Source organism: Lissotriton vulgaris, chromosome 6 (assembly GCF_964263255.1).
Source record: "Lissotriton vulgaris chromosome 6, aLisVul1.2, whole genome shotgun sequence".
NCBI lineage: Eukaryota > Metazoa > Chordata > Amphibia > Caudata > Salamandridae > Lissotriton > Lissotriton vulgaris.
The window spans coordinates 332433062-332449235 of NC_141694.1; the positions used below are offsets into that span (position 1 = coordinate 332433062).

At 43.5% G+C, this 16174-nt stretch overlaps 1 protein-coding gene across 1 annotated transcript in view; it reads left to right on the forward strand.

The window, feature by feature from the left end:
• MBOAT2 (membrane bound glycerophospholipid O-acyltransferase 2) overlaps positions 1-16174 on the forward strand; it is a 970645-nt gene that overhangs the window by 917515 nt on the left and 36956 nt on the right. The window contains exon 9 of the mRNA XM_086926366.1: positions 14135-14238. Within this exon, the coding sequence (XP_086782492.1) occupies positions 14135-14238 (104 nt within the window). The remainder of the gene's footprint in view (positions 1-14134; positions 14239-16174) is intronic.

Below are 16174 nucleotides of genomic sequence, written 5' to 3' on the forward strand. Positions count from 1 at the left end.
AGAAGTGACAGACCGCAAGGACTGTGCTGGGGCTGGGTCATCAGGGGACCCAGATTTCACCTGGAGCAGGATGGATTCAAGCAACGTGGGTTCTAATGGTGGAAAGACCTCCAGGGCGACTGGGAAGGGTGAAGCTGTGTCTGATGGACCCGTATGGATGGATGGGACATGAGGGAAAGATGCATAGATTGTGGCTATTTTGCTATGAAAAATATTCTGCCTGTTCGTTGCAACGGGTTTGGGCATTAAGAGGGTCTGGTAGTTTATCCGGGATTTTTAGGAGGGATTTAGCTATTCGGTAAATTTCTTTTGGTTGTGATGCCGCTGCATTTATTTTGTTGTCATAGTAGATGGATTGAGCAGTTTTTATATTGGTTTTATAGAGTTTTATAGCCAATCGATAAGCATCTTTATTTGATGATGAGTAATCGAGGCGCCATTTCCTTTCCAGTTTCCTACATTCCTTTTTCAAATCATGGAGATCTTGAGTATACCAGGGTGCATCTCTGGGTTTATGTTTCACTTTAAAATTTGTGATTGGAAGAATACAGTCCAGAGAGTGAGAGATCCACTTATTAAAGTTATCATTACTGACTGTAGGGTCGGCGTTGCATACTGGAGTGGAGGTTTCCAGAATAGTGGCCCATTGTGTGTGATTGAGCCTTGACCATTTACGGTCTCTGTAGGGTATCAGGGGAGGAACAGAGTGTGAAATTTGCAGTGACCAGGTGAATGGGATCAAAAAATGATCAGACCAGGGGAGAGGGATGGGAGGATTAGCTTTGAGCTGTGTACAATTACTAAATATGGGATCTAGGAGATGTCCCCTAGAATGGGTGGGTTCTGCAACACGCTGGGAGAGTCCTATTGCCTCTAGCCAATTTAGTAGTTCCGTGGCAGCAGGGTCCGAAGGATCGTCCAGGTGGACATTTAGATCCCCCAACAGAGTGTAGTTTGGGAGACGGATTAGACCTTTACCTCATGCATACATGGTACACAAATGCGTATTGACTGCTACCTAGCAACTTTCACTTTGCTTCCACGAATACAGACCACTGATATTATACCATGTAGCATATCAATCCATGATACACTGATTATCATGTTGGACTTGGTACTACAAAAACTACTTTTATGCACTTGCAGGTTAAACATGTCAAAATCTTTCTTTCAAGACTTTACACTACTGGTGCAGAAACAGGACAGCAGCTTTCTAGAGGTGAAACGAGCTATGCGTGAACAAGAGATCAAGTGAGTAATTTGCTGGGCGATGCTACTCCCCGCAAAACTACGTGCCGAAGCAGAAGGAAAAACCTGGTTCTTCTCCAGCCCTAAGGAAGGATGGGACTGGCTTGAGGCATGGTGCACAGTCGAGAAGCGGAACAAGGCTCACCGTGGGACGGAGCACCAACATCGTCCGGACAGTCACCAAGGATCACCAAAGAATTTAGCCGTTGTTACAGACTCCTCACCGAGACAGAGTCAAGCGGATTAACATTGGGACCCTGGAACTTTATCAGACCAGGTCCACACTGGAGTGCTCTTTGCAGACACTGTGCTATATGTACTGAACCTACTCTGTGGTGGTAACTTGGGTTCGCCTGCTGCTGGTGACGAAGACAACCGAGACGTAACTATTTACACATAATGGGGTATTGGGAGAGCATAGTGGATAGCACTGTTTCAGGGCTTTGCCTCTAATCTGGGAGCATGTATTAGGGGCACAACTTTACCACAAAACTCTGCTTCGAGGAGTGGGGTTGGTACACACACCTACAAGTTTCTTAGGGTGGGCGATAGACACTCTGCAAGTTTGGGGTGGCAGGTGGTCCTTTGCCCGCCATGCAGAGAGGCAGAGTGGCGGGGGGGGTGAAGGGGTTCTTTTCAAGGGTGGGGGCCTTTGTTTGTTTCATTTTCAAGGGAAGGCGGGTTTATTATCGGGCTATGTTATTCTTCTGCAGCAATTTTCTTCACTTACTACATCTCATGTCCACTTATGTGTTCCTATTATATCGGTATGGGGATCGTAGGAGCCCCCCATGGATGTGACCACTGGACAGCTCATAAACTTTATGATGACACAGCCTGACCCACGGACAAACGGCATGCTCTCTTACGTTTGACACCCCTGTGGTGCGAACACAGACATGTCTCTTATTCCACGACCTTACATTGGCCACCTACCTATCCGCCCATGGGACCACACTTTGATCTTAAATTCCTTACATGGAATGGTAATGGCCTGGGAGACAAAATCAAACGGAGTATAGTTCACCAATTCCTGACACGACAGGCGCCCGACATCGTCCTTCTTCAAGAGACGCAATTAATCGGCAACTCCTGCGGCTCCTTGAATAGGTGGGGTTAACGACTAATCGCTAACACGGGGTTTACGTCAGGATCGCGTAGGATGGGAGTTCTCCTACGTAGGGGTTGTCCATATAAGATACACAGGTCCTGCTTTGATGAGCAGGGCAGAGACGTAGCACTCTATGCCACCTGGGAGAGGCAGACTCTCAATGTTATATCAACGTATGTCTCCCCTGGGCTGCAGCGTCCCACGCTGAGACACCTTGGAACACTACTACTTTATCCACCACTGGAACTATTGATGCTAGGGGGGGACTTTAATCTTGCAAGAGATGATGCCAGGGACTGCTTCCCGCCCCCAGAGACCCCCGAGGGGATCCCAATGGGCTGAGTTTCTATCCACCGTGAGCCTTGTTGATATCTGGAGACGACTTAACCCAACCACTGTCCAATTCTAATTTCACTCTGGGTCCCACAATAGCCAACCACGCATTGACCACGTGTTCACACATGCTCAAGATATCCACATGTTCACTGAATCCCGATGCCTTGCATGCAGAATCTACGACCACTCCCCTATCCTTACAACGATTACACTCGGCTCGCCAAACGACGCTCCACCCTTACCATAAACCCATGGGCGCTTAAGGTACCACACATTAAGGAAACACTAATTAAAGAAAATGACATATTTTAAAGAAAATGAAGGATCGGTCTCTTCAGCCCAAATCCTATGGGGCGCGTTTGATGTTGTCACGAAAGGTAGAGCATTGGCGTTGATTGTTGGTCATAAAAGAGAACAGCTTTTAACGGAAGTGGCTGCGGCAAGGTACAAATCCACATGACATGAGATATACAAACATGGAGAATGGATAGGTAAACCTCTTGCTTGGTTTGGAAAAAAAGGAGCAATTGTCAAGTTGGGTTCACTCACTGCGCAGGGTCAACGGGGAGGCAATTACAGATCCCCAGCAGATCGCTGACACGTTCGCTACCTACTTTGCATCGGTATACACCTCCTCTGGGACATCCCAGCCACTCGCTGCTGTGGACCTTCTCTCAACTGTAAAAGTCGCCTGTCTGTCCACACAAGACAGGGATTCCCTAGAGGGCAAGCTTCCAGAGAAAGAAATTTAGACTGCTATTCAAGATCTCCTCTCGGGTAAGGCCATGGGACCCAACGGGCTCCCGATTGAACTCTTTAAACCAATGGCTTCCAAACTCTCTCCCCATCTGCTTCAACTGTACGCCGAAAGTTTTGATAAAGGGGCACTACCAGCAGAACGGCCTCCATTGTGGTTATCCATAAACAAGGTAAATCGCCAGATGATTGTAGGGCCTATTGAGCCATCTCACTTCTCACAGTTGAGGTAAAAATACTAGCGAAACTGTGGGCCAACAGACTCATCCCCTGTATCACTGAACTAGTGCAGCCTGATCAATCCAGGATTATGCCAGGGAGGAATACGGACTTGAACCTAAGGCGATTACATGGGGTCCTGGGTAGACGTGACACGATCAGAGAGGATGCAACCCTATTGTCTTTTGATGCTTCAATGGCATTCGATACCATCAAATGAGACTTTCTTTTTGCACTGCTGATGAGGATGGGATTCGGACCGAACTTTATAAAGTGGATCCAGTTGCACTATGCCCACCGAACCGCATATGTGACAGTAAATAATCACATCTCTAGACAGTTCCCACTGGGGAGGAGTACTAGACAGGGGTGTCCTTTGTCGCCCATGCTTTTCGCCCTCATACTTGAGCTACTGGCGGTCTGGGTCAGGGGGGACCCGCTGATCCATGGTCTGAAGTGGACGGAGAACCACAAGGACCGCATCTCATTGTACGCGGATGATTTCCCTTTTGTATTTGGCCTCACTCTAAGTCCCTCTGCCGGGTCCTCCATATATTCCACATCTTTGGCGCTCCCTCGGGGTACACCATTAACTGGACCAAGTCCCAGCTCTACGTGTTGTGGGGTGCACCTCCCTACAACTCTAGAGGATAGGACATACCGGTGACCTCAAAGGGCTTCAAATATTTTGCATATATATCACACCCGATCAGACCCTATTTTATGAGGCAAACTTGCTTGCCCCCCTGGCAAGTCTCCGAGCCGATGTAAATTGGCGAGATACTCTGTCCTCCCCCAGGGAAGTAGCTATCCCCATGAGATTACGCCTGGTCCAACTGAAGATCCTTCACTGCGTATACCTAGATACAGGAATCTTGCTCAAAATGGGTAGGAGAGCTGACACCCTGTGCCTTTGAAAATGCCACCAAATGGGAACCTTTTTCCACATCCTCTGGGATTGCTCAATAGGGATACTGGGGCAATGTCACAAAGCAGATGGAGAGGGCAGGTGTTTAGACTCCGAAGGCCTCCCCCCAACTAGATCTATTAAATATTTGGAAAGCCACTGATCTAACGCAAACAGAGAAAACATGGGCCTCATTGGGATGGGCCATCGCAAAATGCAATATTGCACAAAAATGGGGGGTGGGGTGGTCCAGACTGTATGTGATTGGGCAGTTGACATAGACAGGGCAATGATAGCCAAAAAGGACGTCTTTAAACACAGGGGCTGCCCAAAAAAATGGGACTGCAAATGGGGGAGGGGGGGTGGAACAGATACAGTGGTGACATCTGCCTATCTCTTTTAGTTGAATTGTGCCATGAACTACTCAAACTAATGAACATATGTGATATTAATAATGTGACCTTATATGGAGATGAATAATGTGATTACCTGTATAACGAGTACTAAATGCCACAGGTATCTGCCTCGACAACCTTGACCTAATCTTGTAAATTATCTAGTGGACATGTCTGATATTACCAATGTGACTGCTTGTGGGGGTTTGTACTGTGATTCCCATATGTCACCTGCTCTGGAACATGCATCTGTATACTGAGGACTCATATACCGTCTTATTGCTGCTTTGTTTTTCTTAACAATAAAACTGTTTCATTAAAAAAAAAACTCAAAATGCCCGGAGACAAAGAGTACTTACAGCCACATTTGACCTTCTGACCACCAACGAAAACAGTTGCCCCCTCACAAGTGCTCTTGGTGGCCGGGAAAGCTAGTATTAGGGTAGAACTAATGAGGGGCTCATCCAGACATAAATGGCTCAACAACATACTCTCTTAGAGGACAAAGTCAAAACCTTTACATTCATAAACAATCACATGCCCAATCCGAAAAATGCACTTAACTCCCAAATAACCTTGCAGGCGGAAAAGGCGCTGTTCCATTTGCGCCAACGCCACTACAAGAGGAGGGAGAAAGAGGGTTATCTCTTGGCCCTTACACTTGTGCACCAGGACGCACGGCTTGCAATACCAGCAATATACACAGAGCAAGGCGTATTACTGGTGCACCTCATGGATATACTAGCGACCTTCATGGACGTTTACCAATCAATTTACGAGGCTAACACCAGTAACACGAGCCGGAATATCGTTTTTTTTCCTCATTTTTAATTAAAGTCACTACTAACCCAAACATTATAAACAGCAATCTCCACTGAAGAAATATCGTTTGTAATAGATGCCCTACCTACAAGCAAGGCCCTCGAACCTGACAACTAACTCGCAGAATATTATAAGTTGAACAGAGAGAAAATAGTCACGATATTACACAAATTGTTTGAAGAAATAACCCTGGATGTTCAACCCCTACCATAATTCAGTGTAGGTAGGTAATGTATCTTTTATACCAAAACAGAACTAAGACCCGTTACAATGTGGGAGCTGTAGACCAATGTCCCTAATATATGTAGATGCTAAAGTACTAGTAACCCGCCTGGCAAACCTTCTGCCAGTTTTGATACACGCCACAAAAAGTAGGGCTTGTCCCTCACCACTTCTCTGCATCCCACCTACAGTCCCTCTTGCACGTTCTGTGGCAAGTACTCACTGATCAAGACAAAAAAGAGGCTGTATTGGATGTGGAGAAAGCTTTTCACAGGGTGGCGGGGGCTATATGTTTTGTGTACTGGAAAAAGTGAGTATTAAAGAGAGCTCCCTTACCAAAATCAAGTAGCTAGATACTAATCGCAGTAGCTTCCATGATGGCTCTGGTGTGAAGTGCCTCTCAACAAATTCAAAAAAGATCTGTTATAAATATTAAAACATTGGCCTTATCTCATTTTGTTAGAGACGCAGAAAAACAAATTCTCATTAGTCTGGGGAAAAGAGTTAATTCCTACGAGCACATAATAAAACAAGGACATAGAGTTCTAGTATCTGTGTCCCTGGAAGTAACAGTACAGGCTACAAGACAACGTCTACCCAAAAATGAATGCATACATGAGATTTTCTCTTTTTTGTTAAAAACATGTCAAACCACCATCTTAAAAAGATGATAAGCTAGAAAGTAAAACTAAAATGGAGACTAAATGTAACAGAATTTCACTGTTTATGCCACGGTCTACGCATGGCATATAACCCAAAAGTTGACGGATGCCTGCATAGCAAGGCTAAACACTTTGGAAAATGTGCCATTCTTATAGAGGGCAAGAACGGTTCTGGTCCGAATTTGAAACACAGGAACTATTTGCATTAGACCATCTCATCTCAGCGGGGTAAGCTTAAATCATTTATATAAACCAAGCCAGAATTCGGCCTATTACCCCATCACTTCTGGGACTATCAGCGACTGGGTCGCTGTGCCCTTGAACTTCTGGAACAGGACCAAGTAGCCCTACCAAACTCCCCAGTTCTGCAATATCTGCATATCTGGCCACTTACAAAAAAGCAGTCTTGGGACTATACAAAAAATCACTCATCATAGATTTTTGCATCCAACCGCCAATGACTTGCAGACATGGTGGGCAGGGAGACTTATTCAGGACTACACAAAGACTGGGTTGAAATGTGACTAAAACCACGACAAAAACCTTTGGGAAGGCCATCTAAAATTCAGCTATTAAAAATTACACATGGCATTGGATAGCTAGCTGACTCTCTAAAACAGGTCTGACTAGAGACTTGCATTGTTGGAGATGCTCAGCCTTGATTTCAGACATTGTCCATATACTTTAGGAATCCTTCACGGTTATTCGACAAGAGATTTGGTTCCAAATAATTCAAGGTACGGGGATAACAGCCACACTCAACAGGAAAGAAGTGTTTTCACACGATGTTCCAGAATATCCAGAAACTGCAGACGCAGATGGTTCAAGACTGCTAAAATCACTACATTGCTCCTCTGGATGATGAACATGTGCCCTACAGTAGAAACCTGGTGTGGGAAATGTTTCAAGATTTAGAATTTGAAAGAGCGATCTACCGATTGAACTATCAATTGGAAAAATTCACAGTCTTATGAGGGAACCTTTTAATGGTTGACGCTACCCTATCCTACATAACTGATCCTGGGAAGCCACAAATATAGCGGACACCACTTACCATTCATACATCTCTGCAGACTTTATCTGCAATAACCAACTAAATTGAAACTACAGACCCACCCTACCAAAACTCTTCTACAGGTTAATCTAAAAGACTGAGTAGAGTCACTGACCAGGCAGCACTAGTACAAAGGGAGAACAGCAAGCAACATAAGAAATCAAATATGTCAAACACTTAAAACTCAGTTATCCCTGAGCCTTGAATTTCTATCCTTCCCTCATTACATGTTTCTTTTCTTAATTTTTGTAATAATGATATACTAATGTTTGCATAACCATTCAGGTCTAGGTCCTTCTAAGCAATTTACCCGCTAATAGAGTGCAAGATAGTAATGTAGGAGTGAACTCTATATTAGGACCATTCACCGACGTTTTGATCTCATGTCTTCTTGATAATGGCACTGCTGAACATATCAAGGCACCTTCAACGAGTAATAGATATACATTGCAATTTGTCTTTTCTTTCTTGCAATAAAACGTGAATCATAAAACAATAGAAAGTACATTAAGTTTAAAAAAAAAAGAAAACTTGATTTATACACTATTGTTCACTAAGAGAAATCATCGAATAGTCTTGCGGTTTTGTATCTCGCAAGAGACAAGTGCCTGCCCCTTTCAGGTAAACCAGACCCTCCGTTCTATAGCTATTTTGTTCATTTAGCAGAAAACTCTCTATTTAAATCTTTCAAATGATCTGCAGAATTTCGGAAATTCTGGCATACCTTTATGCTTTGTATACATCCTCACTTTCTTGGTCCGAAGGGTTCTATGTCATTTTTGGGGGGCTTTTAATTACTTTGAAATGAATACTGGGGATCTTTCCCTTGCCTTATTTACTTTAAAATCCAAGATCATAATTTAAGAAAAATCAGTTGTTTTTCTCGGATTTTCTTTTCTTTTTTTAAAAAGAATTGGGTAAGACTGGTTTAATCGTTGGGTAAGACTGGTTTAATCGTTGGGTAAGACTGGTTTAATCGTTGGGTAAGACTGGTTTAATCGTTGGATAAGACTTGTTTAATCGTTGTGTAAGACTGGTTTAACCGTTGGGTAAGACTGGTTTAATCGTTGGTTAGGCTTGTTTAATCCTATCCCTTAATTTAATGGGTTTTTTTATTACATGAGACCTAAAGATTAACCTAACTTTTTCTTTACCAGGACCCTCACCTTTTCTTAATACTTATATTAACACAATCAGCACAGGAATACCTCCCCCCTACCCCTTTTGGCGGATTTTCACTCTAAGGTTATTGGATTTGTTTCCCTCTGCGGGCTTGTTCCCTAGGGCTTTTTCTCCTTGTCCGCAGTACTTGACTCCTAACCTAGGATTCTAAATCATATTCACTTCCTAAATCTCAGTGTGTCATATTTTCATTATATCCCTTTTGGCAAAATCTGGAAGAAAGAGAGTTTAGATTTACAAGTCCTACCGGAATTTAGTAAGGCTGATTTCATTTATGAATATTTGTGCCTGGTTAAACAGAGCCTTCTGTAAAATGAGTTTTGAATTGTCATAGCCGCTTGAGTTAACCGCTCTGGAACCTTCAAAAGATATGTGTGCCTATTTTCATTTGTAAAAATTGGCAAGTCTGTATGTTTTCAGTTTAACGTTTGTATTTTTCTGCCAGAAAACATTTACATCACGCCAACATACCTGGGTTGTCTGGATCAAATGAACATTACTAAATACCTTTATAGAAAACATTTAAAAAATGATGTATTGGTGCCAATGAACATTGCTTTAATTATTCGTCTGAAGTTAAACTGGAGGGGGAAGGAATTACACTCTCACCTAAAGAGAACACATCCCGAATCAGCATTCACTCCGAGCTATTTTCAGGCGTGTATTTGCATCCCCAAATCGATATCTTATCAGTGGGCGACTGACTGCTTTAATAAAACGGTTTACAGTTCCTAACACGCTTTACAATGTACCCTTAACTTCCAGGAACCAAAAATACCTTTCTGCTAGACGTGCCTGGACTAATCAATAAGTAATATGTTTTTGTTTGTTCTGCACAGCGGCGCATTGATGTTCTAAACATTAATTAGTTTCAGATCGATATTGAGGCATTAAATAGGTCACGTTTGCATGGACTGTGACTTTCCTTAGATCAGAGAAGAGTCCTGGTGCGCTGGGACTTAACTCCGAATACTCAATTCCAAATCCAATTATGCATGGAAACAGTGACGTTGTGTCGCAAAAGCATTTATGAGTACGGAAAGTACGCTCTTGTAGGTAGTCTTGCATGTCTTTGTGAAAAGCCCTCAAAACGTCCAACTCCCTATTAGCAAAGAGCGATCAGTCCTTTCTATGTGTTCCCATTCTAAATGGATATTCTCTGAATATTCCCTTTTCAGGCCCAATTCCCAAAGGCATGTAAGAGTACATAAGACTATTACAGAAGTACTCTCTACTACTTCCCAATGCCTTTCTGAATCTGCCCCTATGAATTCTGTAAACAATATTTTGTAGCCCATGACAGACTTTCATGTTAGTTACATTTAACTGCTTTGCTGCAGTGCGAATTCCGCCGCTGTGCTGGGACATTCCAATCTTGTAGGGAAATCAAAAAAGGGGGGAGGAAGAGGTGGTGCTGTAAGGCACCGAGGTGGGCACGTCCTCCTCTTGCAAAAGTCACAGTAATCAGAGAGGTCCACCTCTAGGAGGATCTGTGTGTATCCTGATGTCTATGGAATACACACAATGTGTTAAAATACTCCTCACACACCAAAAGGGCCCTTGGTGTCATGCTTCATCATCGGGGTCTTCCCGCCCGGCTGCCGGACGGGGCAGTGCTGCGACAAGCGACTACGCTGGAGCACCTTTTAAATGAGGGTGCTATGTGAGTGAATTGGAGTGAGTGTCAGTGGGGTCAGGAGTGATGAAAAAGTGATGTTAAAAAATACCTGGCCTAGTGATAGAAAGAATTATTTAATAAACACTGGCTGGTATTATTAAAAGAAGTGGTGTCCCGCACAGGAAAGTAAGCCCATTAACCCGCTTACCCTTTCCGACACCACTTCTTTTAATAATACCAGCCAGTGTTTATTAAATAATTTTTTCTATCACTAGGCCAGGTATTTTTTAACATCACTTTTTCATCACTCCTGACCCCACTGACACTCACTCCAATTCACTCACATAGCACCCTCATTTAAAAGGTGCTCCAGCGTAGTCGCTTGTCGCAGCACTGCCCCGTCCGGCAGCCGGGCGGGAAGACCCCGATGATGAAGCATGACACCAAGGGCCCTTTTGGTGTGTGAGGAGTATTTTAACACATTGTGTGTATTCCATAGACATCAGGATACACACAGATCCTCCTAGAGGTGGACCTCTCTGATTACTGTTACATTCCAATCTTGGGCGTGGCTCGGACAGCCCCCGGCCGTCGTGCGCGCACGCCCACAGTGACTCATGATGGCCGGGAGCCGCCTTGAGCACGGAAGAGGTTAGAGATCAAGTTTCCCATTGAGAATGCTAAAGACATATTGGGGACCTTCAGAAAGCTTCCCTGGTGATGCATTCCACCTGTTGTTTACCATTGAATTTGTGGTTTTCTGTTTGATGGCTGTATTTGTTTTAGTCTGTCCACAGTGAGTTCCTCGCTCCCAAGGAGTAAAGGCTTTTCACACCAACTCTCCATGTATTCTCCCACGAGTGCTTCTTTCTGTAATCAGGCCTGTAAATCTTGTTCTTATCTTTGCATATGTGCTGTGAATTTAAAGAGAGATCAAATGTTAGCCTCGGTCTTCCACGGGAGTGTGGGGTTTTCTTTTCTTTCTCTGACTTCAAAGTAGGAGGATTTATGTGACAATCTTAGTAGATACTGGGAGTCGGAAAGGTTTGCTTTTCTAGCACAAAACAACATTTTGATGAACTGTGCAAGTATTTTAGAATATATCAGAATTACGAAAGCACAATTGAAGCAAATTTTTTGTTAATTCTGAAGTGTGTCAGAAACAAATACTTTAATATGATCAAATAATACACTAGATATCACATTACACATTGTCGTTTGTGTGCGGTATAGTTTTATTAGTAAACATTATATGTCTTTACATATGTAATGGTCATTTCAATTGAAAATGTTTTATCTGTAATGGTAGTGTGCTACCACAACATACATACTCAACTGTACACCACTCCATGTCACTGCACTCTACTCTGCACCACTCCACTCTACTGCACTCTGCACCTCTCTACTCAGCACCATTCTACTCTATGCCAATGAACTCTACACTACTCTTCCTACACCATTGCAGTCTACACCTCTCCAGTCTAGGTCACTCTACTCTACTCTGCACAACTCCACTCTCACACTCTACTCTGCACCTCTCTATGCCTCTGTACTCTGCAACACTCCGCTCTGCACCACTGCACTCTACACCACTGCACTCTACTATGCACCACTTTCATCAATACCAATGTATTTTACGATGCTGCATTGTACACCGCTGAATTATATGCTGCTGCTCTGTATGTCGCTATACCATGCACTCTAAGCCAATACACTCTACGCTACTCTGCACCACTCTGCCCTGCACCACTCTACACTGCTGTACTCTACGACACTCTACTCTGCACTTTCCAGCACTCTATTCTGCACTACTGCATTCTATGCCAATGCACTCTACGGCACTGCAAAGTTCGACACTCTACTCTGCATCACTGCACTCTATGCCACTCCGCTCTGCAGCACTCTACGCCACTGCACTCTGCACCACTCTAAGGCACTAAACCCTGCACCACTCTTTGCCACTCTACCTTGCACCACTCTTCACCAGTGCACTCTATGCCGATCTACTCTACACTGAACTCTACACCGCTGTACTCCACGCCCCTATACTCTACTGTACATCACTGCACTCTACATGACTCCACTCTACACCACTTAACTCTATGCCACTCTATTCTGCGCTACTCCACTGTTTACCACTGCAGCCTATGCCACTGCATTCTACTATGCAACACTCTAATCTACGTCACTGCATTCTGCGGCGCTGCACCTTGTCACTGCACTCTGCCGCTATACTCTACACCAATGCACTCTACACCAGTTGACTCTACGCCACTCCACTGAACGCCAATGTACACTACTCCACTCTGTCACTCCAATACACTACACCCTGTGCCACTCCACTCCACAACACTACTTCACTCTTCACCATTCCACTCTGCTACACTCCGTGCCGCTCTTCTCTACACCGCTAACTTTTTGCCATGCTGAGCTGCAGCTAAAACGCCTTGCCAAATCCAGAAGCTCTTGCATTGGCGAGACCTATTGGCTTTGCCAATGCTTGTTAAAGTTGATGTCATAAAGTGATTACATGACATTGTAGCTGCCTGCAATTTGAGTGCCTGGTTGAGTGGCTTGTTATTCTGATCTGTTAACAAATAATAAAATGCAAGGCACAACTGAAATGTTCATTTGTTAATTAATAAACATCACTAGTACATCCACCGTATAAGAGAATGTTGGTAATGTAAGAAATTTTGCAACAATGTGGCGGAATAGGTTTTTTTTATTTTGTGTCATATGCGCGCACTGAAAAGTGAAAAAAAAAACTATTGCACCAGATTGAGATGGTCAGACCTATTGGCTTTGCCAATGCTTTTACTGATGTCCATAATAAAGCATTATTGACTTCTAAGATATCATGCCGTGCGAACTGAACCCATGCTTGCTATTAAGAACAGTTTTAAAGCATTGGTGTTAAATGTATTGACTTCGGAAGAATGAAAGGCTGAGTCAGCACTAGCAGAATTCGAGTCAGTGATACTCCGGTTTGTCAAACTTCGAACTGCATTAAACCTGCTGGTTAGCAAGCTAGACATTATTTCAAAGCCCAGCATTAAGGGTCGGGATACGTTTAATGGATCGTGTTGTGATGAATTGCAGTAAATACTAAAAAAGCCTGCGCACCCTTGAACTTCTGCTCTGACTGCAACATGGACTTCCTTGAGAACTCTTTTTGCTGTTTCTGATGTTGTCCTACCCTGAACTGTGCCAAATTGATTCTATAGAACGGTGACCACATGTTATGTATGATGCCTAAGGGGGGTGGGGGGAGGTGGGGTCGAGGACCTGTGTTTGTTCTTTGTATTATCAAACTTAAAAATAAAGTTTAAAAAACAAAAAAAAGCCTGCGCACTCTATACAAGAACTTATGTCCCCAGACTTATTTTTATCTGTCATTGCCTTTCAACTGCATGACTGCTTTGGGCTGGGGGGAGATTTGGGGGGGGGGGGGGTAATATGAGTGTTTATAATCTAGGAGTGACGTAGGTTTCAGTCGCCAATGAGCGTCAGTGCTCAACATTTTGGACTTTATGTTCTGTTATGTTAAGACTTTATTCCTTCCATTACCCTTATACTTTTGCTGTTTTCTCTCATTGCAGCTGACGCTATAAATAATGCAGCCGGGTTCGGTTTTCAAGGATATGACAAAAATGGAACGCCTTGTTGGGATTTAATTTCAAATTTGCGGATTAGCCATATAGAGGTGGGTAAAAAGTCATCAATTTTCAGTAACCTGATGATGGAAACATTTGTCTTCAGAATTTTTGCAGGATCGTAATCTAACTCTTTCACTGTCCTAGACTTGGACACACCTCTTTAAAGAACACTTCATCACAATGCAGTAACAATCCAATAACCAGCTATCTCGCCTGTCGCTCACTGACTGCATGATTGCCTTTGACCCTGTATAGCTTTCAGCTGCCTTTTCTTTTACATTTGTGCTTTTTAAATGCCACATACACACACACATACATACATGTGTGTGCGTGTCACAAAAAGTGGCAACAGGCGTACATGGAGTGGAATGTACCCACCTTACTTTGTGCCCTTGGAGGCAGCCTTTCACTTCCATATGCGGTGCTCAGTAGAAGCGGCCTGTTCTCATCCCTGCTGGCTCCCAGTAGTGTGCAGCATTCATTTGTCCCCGCACCTCGCCTAAAGTCGGTCGGGTGAATAGCAGACCAGGTCTCCACTTGGCTAAGAAGTGGATAGTTATCAGAAGCGTTTATTATTCGTAAACTGCAGTCATTTTTTGTGTGTTTCCACTCCATTTCCCCCATGTGGAACGTTCTGTTTGGAAAGAATGCATGTTCATCTAAGCAAAGCAGCCCTGCCAAGTGCCATGCATCTCGCGTTAGAATAAGGCATTTCCTGTACTTTTACCGCATTACTGCAATGCCTGAGATTGTCACGCAAAAGAACCGTGTCCTGAAATGCGATAAAACAGTGTAGTTTGTTTCCTGCTTTGCTGGGATGGACGCATAAAAGTACAAGGGGAGGTATAGGATACGCAACACATTATGACCTGGAAATATCCATCTAATGCAGAAAAGCAAACAAACTTCAGAGATTAGAAAACAGAAACACAAAACCACACACCCGCCTAATTAAAGTAAAAAAACACCCCCAGCTCAAACCATAGTATCAAACAGATGTGGATGTCCAGCCGCAAAATGAAGCTTCTAAATACATGCCAAAGACGGGGCCAGTTTTAGCTGCAGTAAAAGAGGGGTCTGATTTCAGAACAGTATTGAGAGAAGATCCCCGCTGGGGGGCCCTCCCACATCCTGTAGTTTGCCGCGGGTCCCACGTGGCAGAGAGCCTGGACAGACTCTGTCAATTGATCATGATCTGATCATGCCTTTAATTTGATTGATTGCCAGTCAGTCATGGAGGTGCAGGCTGGCTAAGACAGGGAATCTCTATTTAATTTATTGTTTCTCTGCTGCCCCGCCCAGCAACAGGTGCCCAACCTAAGCTGTGGGCTGTGCCATGCTACTAAGTGTGGGTGACATTATACTGTTTGTGAGAAGTTGTCAGTTATATTTGTTGAATGTCACTCATAATTACACTGAAATTATGAAAATAACGCACATAAGCAATCTGAAACAATTTAGGTACTGGCGGAAAACCAAAAAAGCAGGTTCTGCAATATCCCATTTTTGTTAACGAACCAAAATGGCCGTCCTCCAGCCAATCAGAACTCCCCAGAGCTTAGGAGAAAGCAAGTGGGAGCGAAATATAATCACTTTAGCATCTGGCACAACAGTTAAAAAAAATGTCATCTCCTAATTCGGTGACTTGCCTAACCACACCCTTTTCAAGACCAATGCTTCCCAAAGATGTGGTTTAATCTAGTAGTTAGTGCATGTTGCAGGTTCTGATCAATGTAGTACCCGGCACAAAATAAAGAGGTCAATATTAGTGACTAAAGGCAAAGAAAACAGACTATCTCCGTAATTGGTAAAAGAATAAATACAAAAAGGGTTATCATTATAACAACATCTCAAGAGAGGCTTGTAAATTAGCCAGTCTTGTAACAAGAAGCCCTAATATCAATAATCATAGGGCGATTAAACAATAGACAAGTATTTGTATAATGACATATACATAAAATGAGTAAATGAAAGTTAGTATAC